The 27,016-nt window shown below is 41.5% G+C and overlaps 7 protein-coding genes across 17 annotated transcripts in view; all 7 read right to left on the bottom strand.

The window, feature by feature from the left end:
- The window catches only part of LOC133959191 (protocadherin gamma-C5-like), a 224,321-nt gene that overhangs the window by 125,535 nt on the left and 71,770 nt on the right, over positions 1-27,016 (bottom strand). The window contains exon 1 of one of the 11 annotated variants that reach the window (XM_062394317.1): positions 11,005-13,363. The exons of the other annotated variants lie outside the window; for them this stretch is intronic. Within the exon in view, the coding sequence (XP_062250301.1) occupies positions 11,005-13,350 (2,346 nt within the window). The 5' untranslated portion in view covers positions 13,351-13,363. Of the gene's footprint in view, positions 1-11,004; positions 13,364-27,016 lie in introns of those variants that run through there. 11 annotated transcript variants of the gene reach the window in all.
- Positions 562-3,105, bottom strand: LOC133959121 (protocadherin beta-16-like). The gene is made up of 2 exons (XM_062394222.1): positions 2,717-3,105; positions 562-1,429 (listed from the first exon to the last, which is right to left on the bottom strand). The coding sequence occupies exons 1-2, from the start codon at positions 3,103-3,105 to the stop codon at positions 562-564; spliced, it is 1,257 nt and encodes a 418-aa protein (XP_062250206.1).
- On the bottom strand, positions 3,976-6,551 carry LOC133959203 (protocadherin beta-16-like). The gene has a single exon (XM_062394325.1). It carries the CDS (start codon positions 6,427-6,429, stop codon positions 3,976-3,978), a length of 2,454 nt encoding a protein of 817 aa, XP_062250309.1. The 5' UTR covers positions 6,430-6,551.
- On the bottom strand, positions 7,560-10,216 carry LOC133959204 (protocadherin beta-16-like). The gene has a single exon (XM_062394326.1). The coding sequence runs from the start codon at positions 10,005-10,007 to the stop codon at positions 7,560-7,562; it is 2,448 nt and encodes an 815-aa protein (XP_062250310.1). The 5' UTR covers positions 10,008-10,216.
- LOC133959120 (protocadherin gamma-A7-like) lies at positions 13,629-16,947 on the bottom strand. Its single transcript, XM_062394221.1, has 3 exons — positions 16,523-16,947; positions 14,456-15,235; positions 13,629-13,640 (listed from the first exon to the last, which is right to left on the bottom strand). The coding sequence occupies exons 1-3, from the start codon at positions 16,898-16,900 to the stop codon at positions 13,629-13,631; spliced, it is 1,170 nt and encodes a 389-aa protein (XP_062250205.1). The 5' UTR covers positions 16,901-16,947.
- Positions 17,610-20,252, bottom strand: LOC133959119 (protocadherin gamma-A7-like). The gene is made up of 3 exons (XM_062394220.1): positions 19,974-20,252; positions 17,907-18,686; positions 17,610-17,615 (listed from the first exon to the last, which is right to left on the bottom strand). Exons 1-3 carry the CDS (start codon positions 20,250-20,252, stop codon positions 17,610-17,612), a joined length of 1,065 nt encoding a protein of 354 aa, XP_062250204.1.
- Positions 21,157-23,774, bottom strand: LOC133959206 (protocadherin gamma-A3-like). Its single transcript, XM_062394328.1, has one exon. The coding sequence runs from the start codon at positions 23,725-23,727 to the stop codon at positions 21,286-21,288; it is 2,442 nt and encodes an 813-aa protein (XP_062250312.1). The 5' UTR covers positions 23,728-23,774; the 3' UTR covers positions 21,157-21,285.

The following is a 27,016-nucleotide window of genomic DNA, read 5'->3' as shown; positions in this document are numbered from 1 at the left end:
TTACACTAAAGACTGCGTTCCATAAACGGCGTTTGTGTTTAAGATGACAGCAAGATCAATATGTTACGTTAATTGATTTGCAAGATATCATAACTGACTCTGTAAAAATACGAAAATTTACCTTAAACATAAACAAATAGTAGAGTCCATTGCTATAAATCTCACGACTGAAACAAATAGGATGAGTAAGGGATACAAGAGTGTGAAAATTATTATTTTATTTTGTCATATTTCTTTTATTATTTTACCCTGTTAACAACACCGATGTTTTTATTTATATATAACATCTGAATATTAGTTATATTAATGAATGACCGAAACTGCATGGAGAAAAGTTGTTAATTTACCATTAATGAAGTTGCAAGATTTGAGTGTTGCTGTTAACATTATTAAAATGGTAACATTGACCTAAACAACACTCAGGATATGTTTTGTGATAGCAGATTCATTCTCTTAGTATATATATATGATGCAAGACAGGTTATTAAGAATATTAACAGCCTGGCGCAAACTACAAGAGGTAAAGAATGTTGCTTCAATGGGAATCCATTGACAGTCGTTTCAGCACCGTGGACAGCGACACTGAAGCGCGACTGACAACTGTAAACTTTGCTCAAAGACAAACAATGTGAAAATGGAGAGTTGAAAATAAAACATATCACTCACCAGAGTTGACATTTGAGAACAGTTGCCTGACAGTTGCTTGTCCACCTGTGGTGTTTCAATTCCAGCTCCATCCACACTCACCAAACTTTGACTGATCGGCTGCGTGTATTTCATGTCACTCTTTCTGGAGTCTGTTGTCCTGCACACCTCGTAATTGTACACGTGCTCGAGAGTCCCTGTCCCCAAAGTGTCTGAGTAACGTGGTGGATAATATGGAATCACAGGGAGGTTGGAGTGATACAGGACGCGGGACTGTCTCCATCTGTGGATTTTCACTGAGATAATAACCACTACACACGTGATGAAGAGGAAGGAAACTACAGCCAGAGCCAACACTAAGTAAAAAGTCAGGTTGTCATTGTACTCCTTGTCCTGCGTAAAGTCAGTGTACTCCGACAGCACTTCCGGGAAGCTGTCCGCCACCGCCACGTTAATAACGACTGTAGCGGAACGAGAGGGCTGCCCGTTGTCCTCAACTATAACACTTAGTCTTTGTTTCACTGCGTCTTTATCAGTGACTTGGCGAATAGTCCTTATTTCTCCATTCTGTGAGCCCACTTCAAACAGCGCCCTGTCTGTGGCTTTCTGCAGTTTAAAGGAGAGCCAGGCATTCTGTCCAGAGTCCACATCCACAGCCACCACTTTAGTGACCAGATAGCCAACATCTGCTGAACGAGGCACCAGTTCAGCCACCAGAGAGCCACCAGTCTGGACTGGGTACAGAACCTGAGGGGGGTTGTCGTTCTGGTCCTGGATCAGTATTTTCACACTCACGTTGCTACTGAGTGGAGGAGAGCCTCCATCCTGAGCCTTGACACTGAGCTGAAGTTCTTTAATTTGCTCATAATCAAACGAACGCACCGCATATAAAACGCCAGTTTCAGAGTTTATGGACAAACAGTTAGAAACTGGATTACCGCTGATTAGCGTGTCCTCCAGAAAATAAGAGATTCTAGCGTTTTGACTCCAGTCCATGTCCTGAGCACTGACTGTGGTGATGGACATTCCAGGAGAATTATTCTCTGTGACATAGGCAAAATACGACTTTTTCTCGAACAACGGAACGTTGTCGTTTACGTCAGAGATTTTAAGTTGTAATGTGACGGAGCTAGAAAGAGCAGGAGACCCAGAATCTGTGGCTGTTATTGTTATAACATATTCAGAAGTTGTCTCTCTGTCAAAATGCTGATCCGCAACTAAATTATAGTAGTTTGTTAATGAAGTCTGGATTTTAAACGGTAGTGATTTGTCTATGGTACATTTAATTTGGCCATTTTTCTCTGAGTCAGCGTCTTTGACATTGATTACAGCTATTGTTGTACCAAGTGGGGCATCTTCTGATACAGTATTAGAAAACGACATGATATTAATAACCGGGTCATTGTCGTTGACGTCAATGACATCAATTATAACTTTACTGGTCCCAGTGAAACCCCCTCGATCCCTTGCCTCTAACCTGAGCTCAATTTTTTTTTCTTTTTCAAAGTCAATAATTCCACCGACTGATATGACCCCTGTGTTTTCATCAATACTAAAAATATCAACAGCGAAGCCTTTTATTTTTGAAAAACTGAAAATGATTTCCCCATTATAGCCGCTGTCAGCATCTGTAGCGTTAACCGTTGTAATGTAAGTCCCCTTTGCCGCATGTTCCACGACAACAGCCCTGTAAACTGACTGGTTAAATACAGGGGCATTGTCGTTTACGTCTAAAACTGATACATTTATATTCACCGTGCCAGACCTCTGTGGGCTGCCGCCATCTACAGCGATTACTGTTAGCGAGAGACTGTGGTGTTCCTCTCTGTCTAATGGCCTCTGAAGCACCAACTCAGCGTATTTACTGCCGTCGGGATTTGCATGCTGTTTCAGAATGAAATAATCATTCGGAGACAGAATGTAATTTTGTAATGCGTTTGATCCGACGTCAGGGTCAACTGCGCTTTCAACCGGAAATTTTGCTCCAGCTGTAGCAGATTCGCTCATTTCGAACTGGATGTCTTTATTTGGAAAGAAAGGAGCATTGTCGTTTATGTCTAAAATTTCGACCGTGACGCGATGGAGTTCGATTGGGTTTTCTAAGATCATTTCGAAACTGAAGCTACACGGCGTCACGTCTCCACAAAGCTGTTCACGATCTATTCTCTCATTCACGACCAAAATCCCTTTGTCTGTTTTCAGCTCAGTGTACTGGATGTTTTCTCCGCTGACGATGCGGGCACGGCCAGAACGGAGCCTTTTCAGATCCAGACCGAGGTCTTGTGCGACACTGCCAATAACGGAACCCTTTTTCATCTCCTCTGGGATAGAGTAACGAATCTGTCCAGCAACTCTGTTACCCGTAGAAGTGAGAAGGAGAAGAAAGCCCACTTCCCATTGCAATATACAAAATAAACGCCATCTTACATTTCCAGGGTGCAGTTGGCTGCGGGTTGCCATATCACAAACAATAGATCGAGGAGAGTGAAGTATCCTCACTTAAATAGAATAAACACGAGCTTGTAATCCGCCTTGAAAAATGATTCAGCTTTCTTGAACAATGAGCTCCTGTTATATTCCAAACATCAATGAATAAAAAGGCACCTCTTCAAACCGTGTCCTCCCTCGACGGATAAAGATCTCCACTGTTATGCTTCACTACGATGAAGGGAGGAGAAATGGGAGGCTGGCTGTGAACACTCAAATTGTTTCACTGACTAACAGCGTCGCTTGGAGTCCAAAACCTGAACTCCTCGCACTGGGACCTGGAGGTTGAGTATGTTATTCCATCTGAATTGTTCCATAAATGATCAAATAAATCGGATTTCTTGATTTGTCATAAGTTCAATACTGTTTCTGAACTCAATCAACAATGACGCTAAATAAAATGTTGTTAAAAAACACTACACATCATTTAGAAAGCTGTAGATGGATATAATGTATATAGGCTTGTAAAATGTCGCTGTCTGTGTTACTGAAAAAATAAAAAAGAGTGCAGATAGTTGGACGAAAAGGAATGATATGCAAGATCAGATTAGAGAACTAAAATAAATTCAATGACCCTTATTGACCATAATGTACAAACCCTCATTAAAGTATAGTAAGCGTTACATTCACTGCACGAAGAGAAAAACGTCCTGTCTGATGTATGTTGACTAAATGATGATTTAGCTTTTTGGCCTGTGTAGAGGTACATTACTTCACCCAGGTGATCTCTGCATTTAAATTTGAAACAGCGGACCCTTGGGTTATTATATATATATTAAAAAAAAGAACAGGGATGAAAACTGCGGGATCTGGGTAACCCAAAAACATGTACTGATCATTTGCTTAAACTAAACTCACCTCCAGAGGAGAGTCTGGTTCATCCAGGATGCTCTTTTCATTCTGTATCCGCTGCATCGTCTCTGTCGAACTGGGGTCCATTATCAGCACGTTCTGACTACCAGCTCCGCCGAACTTACAGTCACTCTTTCTGGAGTCATTCGTCCTGCACACTTCATAATTATACACGTGTTGGAGAGTTCCTGTCCCCAAAGTGTCTGAGTAACGTGGTGGATAATATGGAATCACAGGGAGATTGGAGTGATACAGGACGCGAGACTGTCTCCACCTGTAGATTTTCACGGATATAATAACCACTACACACGTGATGAAGAGGAAGGAAACTACAGCCAGAGCCAACACTAAGTAAAAAGTCAGGTTGTCGTTGTACTCCTTGTCGTGCGTAAAGTCAGTGAACTCCGACAGCACTTCCGGGAAGCTGTCCGCCACCGCCACGTTAACAACGACTGTAGCTGAACGAGAGGGCTGCCCGTTGTCCTCAACTATAACACTCAGTCTTTGTTTCACTGCGTCTTTATCAGTGACTTGGCGGATAGTTCTTATTTCTCCATTCTGTGAGCCCACTTCAAACAGCGCCCGGTCTGTGGCTTTCTGCAGTTTATAGGAGAGCCAGGCATTCTGTCCAGAGTCCACATCCACAGCCACCACTTTAGTGACCAGATAGCCCACATCTGCTGAACGAGGCACCAGTTCAGCCACCAGTGAGCCACCAGTCTGGACTGGGTACAGAACCTGAGGGGGGTTGTCGTTCTGGTCCTGGATCAGTATTTTCACGGTCACGTTACTGCTTTGTGGAGGAGAGCCTCCATCCTGAGCTTTGACAACAAAAGTCAGTTCTTTGATTTGCTCATAATCAAACGACCTCACCGCATGTATCACTCCGCTTTCTGCATTAACTGACACAGAATGAGAAACTGGAGATCCACCAATTTTAGTATCCTCCAGAATATAAGATATTCGGGCGTTTTGATTTTCATCGGGATCTTTGGCCACTACCGTCAGAACCGAAATACCAGGTGAATTGTTTTCTATGATAAACGCACTGTAAACACTTTGTGAAAACACTGGGACGTTATCGTTCACATCAGAGACCTTTAAATTAAACGTTCTTTTTGTTGAGAGAGGAGGACTTCCTGCATCTGTCGCAACAACAGTGATGTTATATTCTGAAGCACTTTCTCGATCTAACACAGTGTCTGTCACTAATGTATAATAATTTCTCAAATTAGATTTGATCTTAAAAGGTGCGTTTTGTTCTATTCTGCAACTAACTTGTCCGTTATCACCTGAATCGAGGTCTTTTACATTTATGATGCCAATAGTTGTTCCAGGAGGAGAGTCCTCTGACACAGGACTAGTGAATGACATTACGCTTATAGTCGGGGTGTTGTCGTTCACATCACTTACTTCAATTATCACTGTACTTGCATCTGTCAAACCTCCTTGATCTTTTGCATCAATTCTGAGCTCGTATTTTTTGTCTTTTTCAAAATCAATTACACCAGTTATTGAAATCACGCCAGTTTTTTCATCTATTGTGAAATAATTACCAAAACCACTGCTGAGGTCTGAAAAATGATACGATATGAGACTGTTTGACCCAAAATCTGCGTCACTAGCATTAACAGTTGTAACATACGTGCCACTCGGTGCATTTTCCATGACTGTAGCTTTGTACACAGATTGATTAAAAACAGGTGCATTATCATTAATATCAAGAACAATAACATCTATATTCACTGTGCCAGATCTTTGAGGAGTTCCTCCATCCACAGCTATTAGCTTTAGAGACAGACGAGGATTGGTCTCTCTGTCTAAGGTCTTCTGAAGAACCATTTCCGCGTATTTCCTTCCATCTGCATTAGAACTTTGTTTTAAAATAAAATTGTCATTCTCGGACAATAAGTATTCTCTGAGTCCGTTAACACCCACGTCTGGGTCTTCTGCCCTCATCAAGGAAAAGCGAGAGCCAACATTTGCCGATTCACTGATTTCAAACGGGATGCTATTTCTTTTAAACGTGGGCGAATGATCGTTTATGTCTGTTATTTCAACGGTAATCTGATGTAGCTCCATAGGGTTTTCTAGAATTACCTCAAAGCTAAAACTACACGGTGTCACGTCTCCGCAAAGCTGCTCTCGGTCTATTCTCTCATTCACGACCAGAATCCCTTTGTCTGCTTTCAGCTCGGTGTACTGGTTGTTTTCTCCAGTTATGATACGGGCCCGACCAGAGCGAAGCCTTTTCAGATCCAAACCAAGATCCTGGGCTACATTGCCGATAAGAGAGCCCCTCTTCATCTCCTCGGGGATTGAATAGCGGATATGACCACTGCCAATATCGTTGAGACAAAAAAGGAAGAACAGAAGCTGACAGCTCCGTTCGCAGCCAAAGCGCCATTTTACGCACCGGGCGTAGCGTCGCAATCCAAATGGCATGGCAAGAAAAACACGAAAATATATTCCACAATGATCCAAGCACGAGGCTTAAAGCAGGAAACAATCCTCTGAAGAGGAATTATGTTGTCCTTAAAGTTAACTGTATTTGTGGATGTATCCGTTAATGCGAGTCCTCCTCTCGAATGTCAGCCCACATAATGCCCACTACCTCCGTTTCTCTGACGACCCACTGTATGGAGCAAGGGAGGTGTCTGTGTGGCAATGTTTTAAAGATTGTATTGGACTGACCAACAGCGTCTCTTACAGTTCAAAACAAGTAATAACATGCAGCAGAAAAATATTTCAGGGACATTTTATTGATTGTGGCTGGATAGATATTTCAGTATGTTAAATTTACGAAATATAAGCCTGACCATTACTGGAAAGCAAAATTAATCAAGTTACCATTTAAACTATAAACCACAGCAATAGTTCAGCAAGTGTTGGGACAGAAAAGGCGATTTTGTGATTGAGGAATCGAGGGGAGTATTTTGGATTCCGAGAAATATGATTTTAAAGACAGAGTAAAAAAAAGAAAAGAAACCATCAAGATTTAATGCACATTAAGCTTTCCAGGGGATAAACTACACTACAGACACTGTACTGGAACACGTATAATAAGTCAAGAACCCAGCAAGTTATCGCTCGAAGTAAACAAACAGATTTAATTCAAAGAAATGTGTGTGTGAAATTGTTTACCAGATCACAATTATGTTAAGGTAACGGATGATGTTATCTTAAATTCTGAATATCAGCACAGCAGCAACCCTATCACACGGCGCAAAGAAAGATGCTGTCCATGGTGCTGAAATTAAGACATGGCCCGCGACTTTTAAAAAATACAAGCAAAAGCAAAAAGGTCAAAACGAGTAAAGACACAAGACTACATTAACGATAAAAAGTCATTATTATGAACAACCACAACAACCTTTCACTCTCTGTTAAAAAAACTAAAAGTTATGTCTCTGTGAAATTGTACATCATCACAAAATTGAAAAAAAGAAACGGATGCCATTGATCTGTTCTGAATGTCAGAAGAGTATCAGCAACCCTTTAAAAAATGCTGTCCATAGTGCTTAAAATTAAAAAAAATCAACACAAGGAAGTATGGGTAAAGAAATAAGGCTACATTAACTCACCTCTAGAGGAGAGTCTGGTTCATCCAGGATGCTCTTTTCACTCTGTATCCGCTGCATCGTCCCTGTAGCACTGGGATCCATTATCAGCACGTCGTGACTACCAGCTCCACCGAGCTTACAGTCACTCTTTCTGGAGTCATTCGTCCTGCACACCTCGTAATTGTATACGTGTTGGAGAGTCCCTGTCCCCAAAGTGTCTGAGTAACGTGGTGGATAATATGGAATCACAGGGAGGTTGGAGTGATACAGGACGAGAGACTGTCTCCATCTGTAGATTTTCACTGAGATAATAACCACTACACACGTGATGAAGAGGAAGGAAACTACAGCCAGAGCCAGCACTAAGTAAAAAGTCAGGTTGTCGTTGTACTCCTTGTCGTGCTTAAAGTCAGTGAACTCCGACAGCACTTCCGGGAAGCTGTCCGCCACCGCCACGTTAACAACGACTGTAGCTGAACGAGAGGGCAGCCCGTTGTCCTCCACTATAACACTCAGTCTTTGTTTCACTGCGTCTTTATCAGTGACTTGGCGGATAGTTCTTATTTCTCCATTCTGTGAGCCCACTTCAAACAGCGCCCTGTCTGTGGCTTTCTGCAGTTTATAGGAGAGCCAGGCATTCTGTCCAGAGTCCACATCCACAGCCACCACTTTAGTGACCAGATAGCCCACATCTGCTGAACGAGGCACCATTTCAGCCACCAGAGAGCCACCAGTCTGGACTGGGTACAGAACCTGAGGGGGGTTGTCGTTCTGGTCCTGGATCAGTATTTTCACGGTCACGTTACTGCTTTGTGGAGGAGAGCCTCCATCCTGAGCTTTCACGACAAAAGTCAGTTCTTTAATTTGCTCATAATCAAAAGATCTCACCGCATGTATCACTCCGCTTTCTGCATTAACAGAAACATAATTAGAAACTGGAGATCCACTAATTTTAGTATCCTCCAGAATATAAGATATTCGGGCGTTTTGATTTTCATCGGGATCCTTCGCAACGAGCGTCAGAACAGAAATACCAGGTGAATTGTTTTCTATGATAAACGCACTGAAAACACTTTGTGAAAACACTGGGGCGTTATCGTTCACATCAGAGACCTTTAAATGAAAAGTTCGTTTTGTTGAGAGTGGAGGAATTCCGGCATCTGTCGCAACAACAGTGATGTTATATTCTGAAGCACTTTCTCGATCCAACGCAGTGTCTGTCACTAATGTATAATAATTTCTTAAATTAGATTTAACCTTAAAAGGTGCGTTTTGTTCTATTTTACAACTGACTTGTCCGTTATCACCTGAATCGAGGTCTTTTACGTTTATGATGCCAATAGTTGTTCCAGGAGGGGAGTCCTCTGACACAGGACTGGTAAATGACATCACACTAATAGTCGGGGTGTTGTCGTTCACATCACTTACTTCAATTATCACTTTACTTGAATCCGTTAAACCTCCTTGATCTCTCCCTTCAATTCTGAGCTCGTATTTTTTGTCTTTCTCATAATCAATTACACCAGTTATTGAAATTACCCCAGTTTTTTCATCTATTGTGAACAAATTACCAAAACCACTGCTGAGGTCTGAAAAATGATACGATACGAGACTGTTTGACCCAAAATCTGCGTCACTAGCATTAACAGTTGTAACAAACGTGCCACTCGGTGCATTTTCCATTACTGTAGCTTTGTACACAGATTGATTAAAAACAGGTGCATTATCATTAATATCAAGAACAATAACATCTATATTCACTGTGCCAGACCTTTGCGGAGTTCCTCCATCCACAGCAATTAGCTTTAGAGACAGACGAGGATTTGTCTCTCTGTCTAAGGTCTTCTGAAGAACCATCTCCGCGTATTTCTTTCCATCTGCATTAGAACTTTGTTTCAAAATAAAATTGTCATTCTCGGACAAAAGGTATTCTCTGAGTCCGTTAACACCCACGTCTGGGTCCTCTGCACTCGTCAGAGGAAAGCGAGAGCCAACATTTGCTGATTCACTGATTTCAAACGGGATGCTATTTCTTTTAAACGTCGGGGAATGATCGTTTATGTCTGTTATTTCAACGGTAATCTGATGTAGCTCCATAGGGTTTTCTAGAATAACCTCAAAGCTAAAACTACACGGTGTCACGTCTCCGCAAAGCTGCTCTCGGTCTATTCTCTCATTCACGACCAGAATCCCTTTGTCTGCTTTCAGGTCGGTGTACTGGTTGTTTTCTCCAGTTATGATACGGGCCCGACCAGAGCGAAGCCTTTTCAGATCCAAACCAAGATCCTGGGCTACATTGCCGATAAGAGAGCCCCTCTTCATCTCCTCGGGGATTGAATAGCGGATATGACCACTGACAATATCGTTGAGACAAAAAAGGAAGAACAGAAGCTGACAGCTCCGTTCGCAGCCAAAGCGCCATTTTACGCACCGGGCGTAGCGTCGCAATCCAAATGGCATGGCAAGAAAAACACGAAAATATATTCCACAATGATCCAAGCACGAGGCTTAAAGCAGGAAACAATCCTCTGAAGAGGAATTATGTTGTCCTTAAAGTTAACTGTATTTGTGGATGTATCCGTTAATGCGAGTCCTCCTCTCGAATGTCAGCCCACATAATGCCCACTACCTCCGTTTCTCTGACGACCCACTGTATTGAGCAAGGGAGGTGTCTGTGTGGCAATGTTTTAAAGATTGTATTGGACTGACCAACAGCGTCTCTTACAGTTCAAAACAAGTAATAACATGCAGCAGATAATATTCCAGGGACCTTTTTTTTAATGTGGTTGGAGAGATATTTCAATATGTTAAATTTACGAAATATAAACCTGAACAGTAATGAGAAGCAAGATTAATCAAGTTACCAATAAAATATAAACCACTGCAATAGTTCAGGAAGTGGTGGGAAAGAAAAGGTGATGTGGTGATTGAAGCAGTGGGGGGAGTATCTTTTTTGCTGCCCAGAAATATGATTTTAATGAAATAGTAAAAACACAATAGAAACAATCCATATTCAATGCATATTAAGCTTTCCAGGAGAAACAGTACACTACATACACTGTACTGGAACATGTATAATTGTCAAGAACCCAGCAAGTTATTGCTGCAAGTAAACAAACACATTTCATTCAAAGCAATATCTGTGGGAATTTTTATATCAGATCAAAAATTGTGTTAAAGTAACGGAGATGCTATTTTAAATATATATCAGCACAGCAGCAACACTATTGCACAATGCAAATGAATATGCTCTCCATGGTTCTGAAATGAGGACATGGTCTTAGACTTTAGAAAAATAAGTAAAAGCAAAACGAGTAAAGAGACTACATGAACGAAAACTAGTCATTATTAACCCAACGACCTTGTGTTAAACAACACTAAGGTAACGACTGATCTTTAATGCACTTAAATCAACAAAGGGGATTATGGGTAGAGAAACACAGCTACATTAACTCACCTCTAAAGGAGAGTCTGGTTCATCCAGAATGCTCTTTTCACTCTGTATCCGCTGCATCGTCCCTGTAGCACTGGGGTCCATTATCAGCACGTTCTGACTACCAGCTCCGTTGAACTTACAGTCACTCTTTCTGGAGTCAGTCGTCCTGCACACCTCGTAATTGTACACGTGCTGGAGAGTTCCTGTCCCCAAAGTGTCTGAGTAACGTGGTGGATAATATGGAATCACAGGGAGATTGGAGTGATACAGGACGCGAGACTGTCTCCATCTGTAGATTTTCATTGAGATAATAACCACTACACACGTGATGAAGAGGAAGGAAATTACAGCCAGAGCCAGCACTAAGTAAAAAGTCAGGTTGTCGTTGTACTCCTTGTCGTGCGTAAAGTCAGTGAACTCCGACAGCACTTCCGGGAAGCTGTCAGCCACCGCCACGTTAACAACGACTGTAGCTGAACGAGAGGGCTGCCCGTTGTCCTCCACTATAACACTCAGTCTTTGTTTCACTGCGTCTTTATCAGTGACTTGGCGGATAGTTCTTATTTCTCCATTCTGTGAGCCCACTTCAAACAGCGCCCTGTCTGTGTCTTTCTGCAGTTTATAGGAGAGCCAGGCATTCTGTCCAGAGTCCACATCAACAGCCACCACTTTAGTGACCAGATAGCCAACATCTGCTGAACGAGGCACCAGTTCAGCCACCAGAGAGCCACCAGTCTGGACTGGGTACAGAACCTGAGGGGGGTTGTCGTTCTGGTCCTGGATCAGTATTTTCACCGACACGTTGCTACTGAGTGGAGGAGAGCCTCCATCCTGAGCTATCACCACTAATTCCAGCTGTTTCATTTGTTCATAATCAAAGGAGCGAACCGCACTAAGAACTCCAGTTTCCGAGTTTAAAGACACATAAGTAGAAACCGGATTACCACCGACCTGTGTGTCTCCTAGAAGATACGATATTCTGGCGTTTTGATTCCAATCGGAGTCTTTCGCGCTGACAGCAAATATCGAAAATCCAGGGGGGTTGTTTTCAGTGACATGGGCAGAATAACTGATTTTATGAAATATTGGCGCATTATCGTTTACGTCAGAGATTTTAAGATGTAATTTTTTGGAGGTAGAAAGCGGGGCAATCCCAAAATCAGTGGCTGTTATTGTTATGTTATATTCTGTCCCGGTTTCTCGATCAAAATATTGATCCGAGATTAAATTATAATAATTTGTTATTGAAGATTCAATTTTAAACGGAAGTTTAGCATCAATAGAACATTTTATTTGTCCATTTTTATCAGAATCGGCATCTTTTACGTTCAAGACAGCAATCGTTGTACCAGGACGTGCATCCTCAGATACTGGACTAGAAAATGACATAATATTTATAACTGGAGCATTGTCGTTAACATCCATAACATCGACTATAACCTTACTAGTCCCGGTTAAACCACCCTGATCCTTTGCCTCTACTCTCACCTCGTATTTTCTGTCTTTTTCATAATCTATTTGACCAGACACTGACATTGTTCCGGTGTTTTCATCAATAGTGAATATGTCTGCGGTGCTTCCTTTCATGTTAGACAAGGTGTAAGTAACGGTCCCATACGAACCACTGTCTGCGTCTGTGGCATTAACAGTGACAATGCGGGTGCCCTTAAGCGTGTTTTCCGTCACAGAAGATTTATACACCGACTGATTAAAAACTGGGGAATTATCATTTGCATCTAACACAGTGACATCAATAGTGACAGTACCAGATCTCTGGGGTGTTCCTCCGTCAACGGCGATCAGTTTTAATGTTAAATGTGGACGTTGTTCTCTGTCTAAAGGCTTTTGGAGCACGATTTCAGCATATTTACTTCCATCTGGATTGGCATGTTGCCTCAAAATGAAATTGTCGTTTGGGGACAGAACATAATCTTGCAACGCGTTCTGACCCACATCAAGATCCTCTGCACTCTGCAGGGGAAACTGAACCCCCACTACAGCTGATTCACTTATTTCAAAACGGATAGGTTTATTGTTTTTCGGGAAAACTGGTGCGTGATCGTTTATATCCAAAACCTCAACAGTGATTCTGTGCAGTTCTATTGGATTCTCTAAAATCACCTCAAAGCTGAAGCTACACGGAGTTACTTCTCCACAAAGCTGCTCTCGGTCTATTCTCTCATTCACGACGAGAATCCCTTTGTCTGTGTTCAGCTCGGTGTAGTGAACGTTTTCCCCGGTCACGATACGGGCCCGCCCAGAGCGGAGCCTTTTCAGATCCAAACCCAGATCTTGCGCCACATTACCGATCACCGAGCCTTTCTTCATCTCCTCCGGTATAGAATAACGAATCTGACCACCTACCATGCAAACCACATGAAGCAGAAACATAAGCAGTCCTGTTTGTTGTCGCAGTCCACAAAAAGCTCGCCATCTTAAGAATAGTGGACGTCCTCCAAATGCCATCCCGACCGAAAATAAAAGATAGATTTATATCCGGCCGATGTCACGGTGAGGATGATTCAGATATATTTGTTTCCTGGTTGAATCCAAAAAAGTCTTCAACGTTTATGTGCATGTCCGTGAGACCGTGTTCGCACCAAACCTCGACGAAACACAGAGAGCCTCTTTCACTCTGTAATCATTCAGGGGATGAACTGAATGACGACACAACAGATGAAAAATATATTTGACTGACCAACAGCGTCGCTTAGAGTCTAAAAAGGGGAAGTAAAAAGAGTCCAAGTCCACAGTGCTATGAATTGAACACATCTCTACCACATGTAGATGTTCCAATGAGACTGATTAGATCATATATGGAAATGTGAACAGGTTCAAATACAGTATTTGTACTAAAACTACTCAATGTAAAAAATAGAACGTAGAATTATGAATAAAAAATAACAGAAAATCAAGTCTCAGTAACATTTGGACTACGGTGCAGTGAATGGTTCAAGGGAAATAATTAAGTGGGTTATAAAAAGCATAAAATGATTAAATTGCTATGAAAAAGTTTCCATTCCAAATTTGATAATTTTGTGATTGACAGTAACTTATAATGATTAAGGAGGAGTTGGTATTTAATGTTTTGTGATTATTTACCCAGCGATGACATTATATTATTACAAGATTGACCATCTTCACTTCAGAACATCGACATAACAAAATAAATAAGTCACACCTGGTGCAAACAACAAAGTATCTGTTATTATAAATGCAGCCTTACTTTGCCAATGTATTTCCTCAATACAACTAATAAATACAGAGCACTGTTCGTGTAAACTTAGGTGAGAAGCATTTCCTTCCCGATGCTCAATCTGTAAAGATATTAACATGATCAGTATTTCTATTGCGTAATGCACAGTGTCCTGCTTTCCATGGTGCTGAAAGTAACAGTGTACAATGCAATTAAGTTTTATGTCTGACACCTAGACCAAAAAAAGCGAAAACGCGAGCCGGTTACTTTACTCACCTCTAAAGGAGAGTATGGTTCATCCAGGATGCTCTTTTCACTCTGTATCCGCTGCATCGTCCCTGTGGCACTGGGGTCCATTATCAGCACGTTCTGACTACCAGCTCCGCCGAAATTACAGTCACTCTTTCTGGAGTCAGTCGTCCTGCACACCTCGTAATTGTACACGTGTTGGAGAGTCCCTGTCCCCAAAGTGTCTGAGTAACGTGGTGGATAATATGGAATCACAGGGAGATTGGAATGATACAGGACCCGAGACTGTCTCCATCTGTAGATTTTCACTGAGATGATAACCACCACACACGTGATGAAGAGGAAGGAAACTACAGCCAGAGCCAGCACTAAGTAAAAAGTCAGGTTGTTGTTGTACTCCTTGTCGTGCGTAAAGTCAGTGAACTCCGACAGCACTTCCGGGAAGCTGTCCGCCACCGCCACGTTAACAACGACTGTAGCGGATCGAGAGGGCTGCCCGTTGTCCTCCACTATAACCCTCAGTCTTTGTTTCACTGCGTCTTTATCAGTAACTTGACGGATAGTTCTTATTTCTCCATTCTGTGAGCCCACTTCAAACAGCGCCCTGTCTGTGGCTTTCTGCAGTTTATAGGAGAGCCAGGCATTCTGTCCAGAGTCCACATCCACAGCCACCACTTTAGTGACCAGATAGCCCACTTCCGCTGAACGAGGCACCATTTCAGCCACAAGAGAGCCACCAGTCTGGACTGGGTACAGAACCTGGGGGGGGTTGTCGTTCTGGTCCTGGATCAGTATTTTCACAGTCACGTTGCTACTGAGTGGAGGAGAGCCTCCATCCTGAGCTTTCACCACTAATTCAAGCTGTTTAATTTGTTCATAATCAAAGGAGCGAACCGCACTAAGAACTCCAGTTTCCGAGTTTAAAGACATATAAGTAGAAACTGGACTACCACCGACCTGTGTGTCTTCTAGAAGATACGATATTCTGGCGTTTTGATTCCAGTCAGAGTCTTTCGCGCTGACAGCAAATATCGAAAATCCAGGGGGGTTGTTTTCAGTGATATGAGCAGAATAACTGGTCGTATGAAATATTGGTGCGTTGTCGTTTACGTCAGAGATTTTAAGATGCAATGTTTTTGAACTCGAAAGCGGGGGTATCCCAAAATCAGTGGCTGTTATTGTTATGTTATATTCTGAAACGGATTCTCGATCAAAGTATTGATCCGAGATTAAATTGTAATAATTTGTTAGTGAAGATTCAATTTTAAACGGAAGTTTAGCATCAATAGAACATTTTATTTGTCCATTTTTATCAGTATCTGCATCTTTTACGTTCAAAATAGCAATCGTTGTACCAGGACGTGCGTCCTCAGATACTGGACTAGAAAACGACATAATATTTATAACTGGGGCATTGTCATTTACATCCATAACATCGACGATCACCTTACTTGTCCCGGTTAAACCACCCTGATCCTTAGCCTCTACTCTCACTTCGTATTTTCTGTCTTTTTCATAATCTATTTGACCAGACACAGAAATCGTTCCCGTATTTTCATCAATACTAAATATATCTGCGGCTCCACCTTTCATTTTGGACAAGCTGTACATAATACGTCCATTTGAACTACTGTCTGCATCTGTGGCATTGACAGTGACAATCCAGGTGCCTTTAATCGTGTTTTCTGTAACAGAAGCTTTATACACCGACTGGTTGAAAACTGGAGCATTGTCATTTGCATCTAAGACTTTTACATCTATATTCACTGTGCCAGATCTCTGTGGTGTTCCTCCGTCAACTGCGATTAGTTTTAATGTTAAACGTGGGTGTCGCTCTCTGTCTAAAGGCTTCTGGAGAACCATTTCAACATATTTACTTCCGTCTGGATTGGCATGTTGCCTCAAAATAAAATTGTCGTTTGGCGACAGAACATAATCTTGCAACGCGTTCTGACCCACATCAAGATCCTCTCCACTCTGCAGTGGAAACTGAACCCCGACTACCGCTGATTCACTTATTTCAAAACTGATAGGTTTATCTTTGTTTGGAAAAATGGGAGCGTGATCATTTATATCCAAAACCTCAACAATTATTCTGTGCAGTTCCATTGGATTCTCTAAAATCACCTCAAAGCTGAAGCTGCACGGAGTTTCTTCTCCGCAAAGATGCTCTCGGTCTATTCTCTCATTCACGACGAGAATCCCTTTGTCTGTCTTCAGCTCGGTGTAGTGAACGTTTTCCCCGGTCACGATACGGGCCCGCCCAGAGCGGAGCCTTTTCAGATCCAAACCCAGATCTTGCGCCACGTTACCAATCACTGAGCCTTTCTTCATCTCCTCCGGTATAGAATAACGAATCTGACCACCTACCATGCAAACCACATTAAGCAGCAACACTAGCAGTTCTGTTTGTTGTCGCAGTCCACAAAAAGATCGCCATCTTAAGAATATTGGAGATCCTCCAGATGCCATCCCGACCACAAAAAAACGATAGATTTATATCCAACCAATGTCACGCTGGAGATGATTCTGATATATTTGTTTCCTGGTTGAATACAAAAAAGTCTTCAACGTTTATGTGCAAGTCCGTGAGACCATGTTCGCACCAAACCTCGACGAAACACAGAGAGCCTCTTTCACTGTAATCAGTCAGGGGATGAACTGAATGACGACACAACAGATGAAAAATATATTTGACTGACCAACAGCGTCGCTTAGAGTCTAAAAAGGGGAAGTAAAACGAGTCCAGGTCCACAGTGCTATGATTCATAAATAGACAAATTGAACACATCTCTATCACATGTAGATGTTCCAGTGAGACTGATTCTGACTATATTTGGAAATGTAACCGCTTTCAAAGTCAGTATTTGTACTAAAACAAATACATTGTAAAAGTAGAACGTAGAATTATGTATACGAAATAACAAAAAATTAAGTCTTTTACAATTGAATGGTACAGGGGAAATCACTAAGTGGGTTATAAAAAGCCTAAAAAACATAAGATTTTTAAGGAAAAGTGTACCTTCTAAATTTAATTATTTTGTTTTTGACAGTAACTTATAAAGATGAAGTATAGGAGTTGGAATTAAATGTTGTGTGATTCATTACTCAGCGATGACATTATATTATAACAAGATTCACCATCTTCACTTCAGAACATCGACATAACAAAATAAATAAGTCACACCTTTCGCAAAAAACAAAGTATATGTTATTAAAAATTCAGCATTACTTTGCCAATGTACTTCCCCAATACAACATATACGTACAGAGCAGTGTTCATGTAATGTAAGGTGAGGAGCATTTCTTTCCCAATGTTCAATCTGTAAAGATTTTAAAACGATCAGCATTTATATCGGGTACTGCACAGTGTTGTGCTTTCCATGGTGCTGAAAGTAACACTGTACAATGCATGACGTTATATATGTCTAAGAACTTCACAAAAAAGCGAAAACGTGAGCACAATTATTTAACTCACCTCTAAAGGAGAGTCTGGTTCATCCAGGATGCTCTTTTCACTCTGTATCCGCTTCATCGTCCCTGTAGCACTGGGATCCATTATCAGCACGTTCTGATTACCAGCTCCGCCGAACTTACAGTCACTCTTTCTGGAGTCAGTCGTCCTGCACACCTCGTAATTGTACACGTGTTGGAGAGTCCCTGTCCCCAAAGTGTCTGAGTAACGTGGTGGATAATATGGAATCACAGGGAGGTTGGAGTGATACAGGACGCGAGACTGTCTCCATCTGTAGATTTTCACTGAGATAATAACCACTACACACGTGATGAAGAGGAAGGAAACTACAGCCAGAGCCAGCACTAAGTAAAAAGTCAGGTTGTCGTTGTATTCCTTGTCTTGCGTAAAGTCAGTGAACTCCGACAGCACTTCCGGGAAGCTGTCCGCCACCGCCACGTTAACAACGACTGTAGCGGAACGAGAGGGCTGCCCGTTGTCCTCCACTATAACACTCAGTCTTTGTTTCACTGCGTCTTTATCAGTGACTTGACGGATAGTTCTTATTTCTCCATTCTGTGAGCCCACTTCAAACAGCGCCCTGTCTGTGGCTTTCTGCAGTTTATAGGAGAGCCAGGCATTCTGTCCAGAGTCCACATCAACAGCCACCACTTTAGTGACCAGATAGCCCACTTCAGCTGAACGAGGCACCATTTCAGCCACAAGAGAGCCACCAGTCTGGACTGGGTACAGAACCTGAGGGGGGTTGTCGTTCTGGTCCTGGATCAGTATTTTCACAGTCACGTTGCTACTGAGTGGAGGAGAGCCTCCATCCTGAGCTTTCACCACTAATTCAAGCTGTTTAATTTGTTCATAATCAAAGGAGCGAACCGCACTAAGAACTCCAGTTTCCGAGTTTAAAGACACATAAGTAGAAACTGGACTACCACCGACCTGTGTGTCTTCTAGAAGATACGATATTCTGGCGTTTTGATTCCAGTCAGAGTCTTTCGCGCTGACAGCAAATATCGAAAATCCAGGGGAGTTGTTTTCAGTGATATGAGCAGAATAACTGGTCGTATGAAATATTGGTGCGTTGTCGTTTACGTCAGAGATTTTAAGATGCAATGTTTTTGAACTCGAAAGCGGGGGTATCCCAAAATCAGTGGCTGTTATTGTTATGTTATATTCTGAAACGGATTCTCGATCAAAGTATTGATCCGAGATTAAATTGTAATAATTTGTTATTGAAGATTCAATTTTAAACGGAAGTTTAGCATCAATAGAACATTTTATTTGTCCATTTTTATCAGTATCTGCATCTTTTACGTTCAAAATAGCAATCGTTGTACCTGGACGTGCGTCCTCAGATACTGGACTAGAAAACGACATAATATTTATAACTGGGGCATTGTCATTTACATCCATAACATCGACGATAACCTTACTTGTCCCGGTTAAACCACCCTGATCCTTTGCCTCTACTCTCACCTCGTATTTTCTGTCTCTCTCATAATCTATTTGACCAGACACAGAAATCGTCCCTGTGTTTTCATTAATAGCAAATATGTCTGCTGTGCTTCCTTTCATTTTTGACAAGCTGTAAAAAATACGTCCATTTGAACCACTGTCTGCATCTGTGGCATTTACAGAAACAATGCGGGTGCCTTTAATCGTGTTTTCGGTCACAGAAGCTTTATACACAGATTGGTTAAACACTGGAGCATTATCATTAATATCTAACACAGTGACATCTATATTTACTGTACCAGATCTCTGCGGTGTTCCCCCGTCTACTGCGATTAGATTTAAAGAGAAATGTGGGTGTCGCTCTCTGTCTAAAGGCTTCTGGAGAACCATTTCAACATATTTACTTCCGTCTGGATTGGCATGTTGCTTCAAAATAAAATTGTCGTTTGGCGACAAAACATAATCTTGCAACGCGTTCTCACCCACATCAAGATCCTCTGCACTCTGCAGTGGAAACGGAACCCCGACTACCGCTGATTCACTTATTTCGAAACGGATAGGTTTATCTTGGTTTGTAAACATGGGAGCGTGATCATTTATATCCAAAACCTCAACAATTATTCTGTGCAGTTCCATTGGATTCTCTAAAATCACCTCAAAGCTGAAGCTGCACGGAGTTTCTTCTCCGCAAAGCTGCTCTCGGTCTATTCTCTCATTCACGACGAGAATCCCTTTGTCTGTCTTCAGCTCGGTGTAGTGAACGTTTTCCCCGGTCACGATACGGGCCCGCCCAGAGCGGAGCCTTTTCAGATCCAAACCCAGATCTTGCGCCACATTTCCAATCACCGAGCCTTTCTTCATCTCCTCCGGTATAGAATAACGAATCTGACCACTTACCATGCAAACAACATGAAGCAGCAACATAAGCAGTTCTGTTTGTTGTCGCAGTCCACAAAAAGATCGGCATCTTAAGAATATTGGAGATCCTCTAGATGCCATCCCGACCACAGAGAAACGATAGATTTAAATCCGAAAAACGTTACGGTGAAGATGATTCAGATATATTTGTTTCCTGGTTAAATCCAAAAAAGTCTCCAACGTTTATGTGCAAGTCCGTGAGACCATGTTGGCACCAAACCTCGACGAAACACAGAGAGCCTCTTTCACTGTAATCAGTTAGGGGATGAACTGAATGACGACACAACTGATGAAAAATATATTTGACTGACCAACAGCGTCGCTTAGAGTCTAAAAAGTGGAAGTAAAAAGAGACTAAGACATCAGTGCTATGATTCCTAAATAGACAAATTGAACACATCTCTATCACATGTAGATGTTCCAATGAGACTGATTTTACTATATTTGGAAATTTAAACGGGTTCAAAGTCAGTATTTGTACTAAAACAAATACATTGTAAAAGTAGAACGTGGGAATATATATAGAAAATCTCAGATTAAGTGGGTAATAAAAAGTCTAAAAAAACGAATTGTAATCTAAGAGTGTATATTCTAAATTGAAATATTTCGTGATTGACAGTCACTTATAAAGATGAAGTAGGAGTTCGACTTTAATGCTGCGATGACATTTTATTATTATAAGATTCACCATTTTCACAACAGAATATCGGGATACTAAAATAAACAAGTCACACCTGTTTCAAACCAAACAATATATGTTATTACTAATGCAGCATTACTTTCTCCACCAAGCATTTCTAATACAACATGTAATTAAATAGCCGTGTTCATGTAAACTTAAGTGAGGAGCATTTCCTTCCCGATGCTCAATCTATAATGATGTTCACATGATCTGCATTTCTATCGGGTCAGGAACATTGTCATGCTGTCCATGGTTCTGAGAGTAACAGTGTACGCAATGACTTGATATATATTTAAAATTAGGGAGAGAAAGCGAAGCAGCGAGCACAATTATTTAACTCACCTCTAGAGGAGAGTCTGGTTCATCCAGGATGCTCTTTTCACTCTGTATCCGCTGCATCGTCCCTGTAGAACTGGGGTCCATTATCAGCACGTTCTGACTACCAGCTCCGCCGAACTTACAGTCACTCTTTCTGGAGTCAGTCGTCCTGCACACCTCGTAATTGTACACGTGCTGGAGAGTCCCTGTCCCCAAAGTGTCTGAGTAACGTGGTGGATAATATGGAATCACAGGGAGGTTGGAGTGATACATGACGCGAGACTGTCTCCATCTGTAGATTTTCACTGAGATAATAACCACTACACACGTGATGAAGAGGAAGGAAACTACAGCCAGAGCCAACACCAAGTAAAAAGTCAGGTTGTCGTTGTACTCCTTGTCGTGCGTAAAGTCAGTGAACTCCGACAGCACTTCCGGGAAGCTGTCCGCCACCGCCACGTTAACAACGACTGTAGCTGAACGAGAGGGCTGCCCGTTGTCCTCCACTATAACACTCAGTCTTTGTTTCACTGCGTCTTTATCAGTGACTTGGCGGATAGTTCTTATTTCTCCATTCTGTGAGCCCACTTCAAACAGCGCCCTGTCTGTGGCTTTCTGCAGTTTATAGGAGAGCCAGGCATTCTGTCCAGAGTCCACATCAACAGCCACCACTTTAGTGACTAGATAGCCCACATCTGCTGAACGAGGCACCATTTCAGCCACCAGCGAGCCACCAGTCTGGACTGGGTACAGAACCTGAGGGGGGTTGTCGTTCTGGTCCTGGATCAGTATTTTCACAGTCACGTTGCTACTGAGTGTAGGTGAGCCTCCATCCTGAGCTTTGATGACGAACACCAGTTCTTCGATTTGCTCATAATCATATGAACGAACTGCACAAATGACTCCGGTTTCAGCATTAACGGAAACATATTGAGATACTGGAGATCCACCAATCTCACAGTCTTCCAAAATATAAGAAACACGGGCGTTCTGGTTTTCATCTGGGTCTTTAGCATTTACACTTAGTATAGAAACACCGGGGGAGTTATTCTCTGTTATGAAAGCACTGTAAAGGCCTCTTGGAAATACGGGGGCATTGTCGTTGACATCTGAGACCTTTAAATAAAATGTTCTTTTAGTTGATAGGGGAGGCGATCCTGCGTCCGACGCAATGACAGTGATGTTCCACTCTGACAAGTGTTCACGATCTAATGGGGCATCAGTTAACAATGCATAATAATTTCTCACGTTGGATTTAATTTTAAAAGGAACACTGCCTTCGATCGAGCACCTTACTCGACCGTTTTCACCTGAATCAACATCTTTAACATTAATTATGCCGATGGTGGTACCAGCAGGCGAGTCTTCCGAAACAGAGCTGGTGAATGACATAACGTTAATGACCGGAGCGTTATCATTTACATCTATAACCTCAATTTCAACCTTACTTGAATCTGTTCGTCCTCCTTGATCTTTAGCTTCCACTCTGAACTCAATTTTTTTGTCTTTTTCAAAATCGATTTCCTTCGCCACATAAATTCTCCCTGTAGCCTCATCTATGTCAAACAAATCAGCTATTCCTGCTTTTGACTTTGAGAAAAAAAACGTTACTCGGCCGTTTGAACCACTATCTGCGTCGCTTGCATTCACGGTAAAAATAGGAGTACCCTTTGGTGCGTTTTCGATCACAGTTCCCTTATATATCGATTGATTAAAGACAGGAGAATTATCATTGATATCCAAGACATTTATACCTATATTTACTGTACCGGATCTCTGTGGATTTCCTCCGTCCACTGCCAACAACCTTAGCGACAGGCGTGGCTGATCTTCTCGGTCTAATGATTTCTGAAGCACAATTTCAGCATATTTACTGCCATCCGGATAAACATTCTGTTTCAACGCAAAATTGTCGTTGGGGGTTAAAATGTAGTTCTGCAAACCGTTTAGCCCAACGTCAGCATCGTCCGCACTCCCCAAAACAAAACGGGAGCCGAGTGCGGTTGATTCGCTTATTTCAAATTCCTGATGGCTGTTTTGAAAAGTGGGAGCGTTGTCGTTTACGTCCAGTACCTCTATGGTCACAGGGTGCAGCTCCATGGGGCTTTCCAGTAAAATCTCAAAGGTAAAGCTACACGGTGTCACGTCACCACAAAGCTGCTCTCGGTCTATTCGCTCATTCACGACCAAGGTCCCTTTGTCTGTCTTCAGCTCGGTGTACTGAATGCTCTCTCCGGTCACGATGCGGGCCCGACCAGAACGAAGCCTTTTTAAATCCAAACCCAGGTCTTGTGCGATGTTACCAACAAGGGACCCTTTCTTCATCTCCTCTGGGATCGAATATCGGATCTGTCCCTCCGTTTGAAGAAGAAAAATAAGCTGCAACATAAATACATAAACCGCCCCTCGTAATCGCCATTTTAGTCCTCCCTCTCGATGATGTTCTATAAATGCCATGTGAAAAGGACGTCTGAGCAAAACAAAGCAGATTTCAACTCAATGACAAAATCGCAAATATTACAGACTGATTTCTATTAGCGTTTGAATCGAAATCAAACGTGTATGAACTCCAGCTCTTATGAGACGCAGATTATCTCCGCCTGTAAAAACGCAGTGACAGGGGAGGGAACGGCACTGCCCCACAATGAAAGGTTGAATTGATTTACCAGACAACAGCGTCGCTTAGAGGATAATACATGAACATTGTATAACCAGACATTATATCATGAGTTTTCTGATGATATTCTTGGAAATAAAGACACGTGTAAGATTGCAAATTTTAATTCTGTAGGTAATATAAAGTACATTTTGTACAGCCAATAATTTTTCCCCTCGGAGAATGATCAAGTATTACTGAATATGAAAGATCTATTTACAGTTTTATGAATGGGCCTCAATCTTTAAAAAAATAAATCGGAAAAAAGAGGGTGCAAATTCGTGACTAGTAAAAACGTTATTTGTTCTTTATATTAAAGGAGTTGTATTTAATCATCCTAAATTTGTGTGATGTCATTAAAATGTGTATTTGTCCTTATAAAAGAACAGTAGGATAGCAATGAGTATCTTCAGGAACGGAAAAAAGAACTAAACAGATAAATAGACAATTTGGCTCTATGAACACAGTACTGCAATATAATACTAGTTTGCAAGGAATATTTAGCAACAATTTATTATTATTTGATACCCTATAACGTGTTATTATATGTATTATTATTACTCGAGTAGTACCAGACGTAAGAGCAGTAGTAATAGTATTAGTATTTAGAACGGGTAATAGCTCAGGGCAAAACCCACTTTCAGCACCATGGACAGAGCTAGCCGGAGCCCCGATCACCATTCATTTAAACATGCTGCGCTCTGTGCTTACTTTCTCATGTGCCCTAAACCGGTATCAATTTAAAGCTTAAACGTAAATATAAATAACATTATGTTGACAAATGTTGAAGTCAATTTGATTTCAATTAAACCTGAAGGACAGACTTACCAGAGTAGACATGCAAGATACTGCTGATGACTGCTCTCTATTATGCAAAGTTTCAGTTCCAACGCCATCCACACTCAACAGATCTCGACTCATTGGCTGCGTATATTTCTGGAGTCAGTCGTCCTGCACACCTCGTTATTGTACACGTGTTTGAGAGTCCCTGTCCCCAAAGTGTCTGAGTAACGTAGTGGATAATATGGAATCACAGGGAGATTGGAGTGATACAAGACTCAAGATTGTCTCCATCTGTAGATTTTCACTGAGATGATAACCACTACACACGTGATGAAGATGAAGGAAACTACAGCCAGACCCAACACTAAGTAAAAAGTCAGGTTGTCGTTGTACTCCTTGTTGTGCGTAAAGTCAGTGAGCCACGCCACGTTAACAACGACTTTAGCTGAACGAGAGGGCTGCGCGTTGTCCTCCACTATAACACTCAGTCTTTGTGTAACTGCGTCTTTATCAGTGACTTGGCGGATATTATGTAGAATTCAGGTTTTCTGATAATACACTGAACTAAATATGGATTACAAAAAAAGATAGATAGATAGATGGATAGATGGATAGATGGATAGATGGATAGATGGATAGATGGATAGATGGATAGATGGATAGATGGATAGATGGATAGATGGATAGATGGATAGATAGATAGATAGATCATCTCTTCTCTCGTTAACCAGTCTTACTGTTAAATCCAGTGACCTACATTTGAGCAGTGGAATTATCATCCATTATGAAACTACTGCAATGCTCACCCAAGCAAGAAATGATAAACGTTTTACAGCAGTATATTTCTTCTGTATGTTCCTAAAACATGATGTCTGCGTGAGTAGGAATAACAATTTTATGGGTCAGGATTTTGCATTTCATCATGTTCTCTCATGCACACACATTCTTTCTGTGCCTGACAGCACTCGCACTAACAGCACAAAACATTCAGCACATCATGATAGTGCATTATTCAGGGAGTCACTGTAGAGCAGCAGCCACATTTATTAATATTTATGTAATTTAAAGCCTGCAGGGGTCGAATCACACAGCACACACCAAGAAGGCCAATGCAGCTGCCTGTGTTACAAGAACATTCAGTCTTGCAGGACTAAGAAATGTGTCTTATAAACACTTCTAACATATGTTAGCTGGTTTCAACAAGGTTTCCGTGTGGTGAAATAGAGATAAAAGGAGGAAGAATGGAGATGGAAAATGGACTAAACCTAAGTTGGGGCAACTGTGTTTCATATTGACCGTGGGAATTGAGTTTTGTGTTGATGAGGCTGTAGCAGCCACATGACACAGTATTAAGAAATAGTGTACAATTTGACATTTAAAATGAATGGGAAAAGAAAACTGTCTTACCTGTTCAATCAAAGTAGACGGTTCGATCAAGAAGAGCAATGTGGAAAGAAACAAGGAGAAAAGAGATAACAGTTAGTATGAATCCAAATAAAATCCAATCAGATCATTCATATTCATGGATCATATCGTGGGTGATGACAAGGCATCAAATTTGATAGACTGATAGTAACAAGTGAAAATATAAAACAAATACACATGGAAACACAGCTTAAAGGGTGTCATTAAAAGATGGATGCTCTTAGGTTTAAATGATGTGTCAGAGGTTTTCCAACATGTCATCCTTTTCTTTTCAGAACATGTGTATGTAAATAAAAAAAAAGATTGCCCACAGTATTTAAAAACACTAGGGACTCAGTGATGCTTGTGTTAATTGCTAACAGCCATTTTGTTGACATATTATTCTCTCATGCTCCAATGTTGTCAAATACATTGCTTAAAACAGTGTCCTCATGACCCAGATAATGTTTAAAAAAAGCACTGCTTGTTTTTTTTTTCTCTTCGCCATCCCCAGCTGAAAGTAGGAGCAAAAATTGGCCCACAGCTATAACACCAAGATGAACACACATGAATTCACATGGGAGTTATTTTGCTGACAAAACTTATCTGCTTCACTGGCATGACACTGTCAGTAGCAGGCAAACACGCAACCTCACACGCACATGCGCGCACACAAACACAACAACCATTTGACTGTTGAATTAGACTCTAACCACTGATCTGAATGCAGCTCATGTACTGTGCACTTCATGTTTTTCTTTTTTTATGGTTGTATATGTTTGTATTTCAAATGTTACACTGCATTTTTACCATTGTATGTCTAAATCGTGTGCCCTAGTAGAGTCTAGTTGATACCTTATCTATAAAAACGTGGGTGTAAAAGTGAAAGAAAAATTAGCAACA

Source organism: Platichthys flesus, chromosome 8 (assembly GCF_949316205.1).
Source record: "Platichthys flesus chromosome 8, fPlaFle2.1, whole genome shotgun sequence".
Classification (NCBI taxonomy): domain Eukaryota; kingdom Metazoa; phylum Chordata; class Actinopteri; order Pleuronectiformes; family Pleuronectidae; genus Platichthys; species Platichthys flesus.
The sequence above is the reverse complement of the archived record's forward strand: the minus strand, read 5'-3'. Positions and strand labels throughout refer to the sequence as shown.

What these genes read in the sequence shown, in the direction of transcription:
- LOC133959121 (XM_062394222.1), bottom strand. Translation starts at nt 3,105, where the DNA reads ATGGCAACCCGCAGCCAACTGCACCCTGGAAATGTAAGATGGCGTTTA. An exon ending in ATCGAACTCCATCGCGTCAC is followed by an intron (nt 1,430 to 2,716) that starts GGTCGAAATTTT and finishes CGTGAGTGTGAA; the next exon opens with AATACTGATCCAGGACCAGA.
- LOC133959203 (XM_062394325.1), bottom strand. Translation starts at nt 6,429, where the DNA reads ATGCCATTTGGATTGCGACGCTACGCCCGGTGCGTAAAATGGCGCTTT.
- LOC133959204 (XM_062394326.1), bottom strand. Translation starts at nt 10,007, where the DNA reads ATGCCATTTGGATTGCGACGCTACGCCCGGTGCGTAAAATGGCGCTTT.
- LOC133959120 (XM_062394221.1), bottom strand. Translation starts at nt 16,900, where the DNA reads ATGGCATCTGGAGGATCTCCAATATTCTTAAGATGGCGATCTTTTTGT. An exon ending in ATCCAATGGAACTGCACAGA is followed by an intron (nt 15,236 to 16,522) that starts ATAATTGTTGAG and finishes CTCAGTAGCAAC; the next exon opens with GTGACTGTGAAAATACTGAT.
- LOC133959119 (XM_062394220.1), bottom strand. Translation starts at nt 20,252, where the DNA reads ATGGTAAGTGGTCAGATTCGTTATTCTATACCGGAGGAGATGAAGAAA. An exon ending in ATCCAATGGAACTGCACAGA is followed by an intron (nt 18,687 to 19,973) that starts ATAATTGTTGAG and finishes CTCAGTAGCAAC; the next exon opens with GTGACTGTGAAAATACTGAT.
- LOC133959206 (XM_062394328.1), bottom strand. Translation starts at nt 23,727, where the DNA reads ATGGCATTTATAGAACATCATCGAGAGGGAGGACTAAAATGGCGATTA.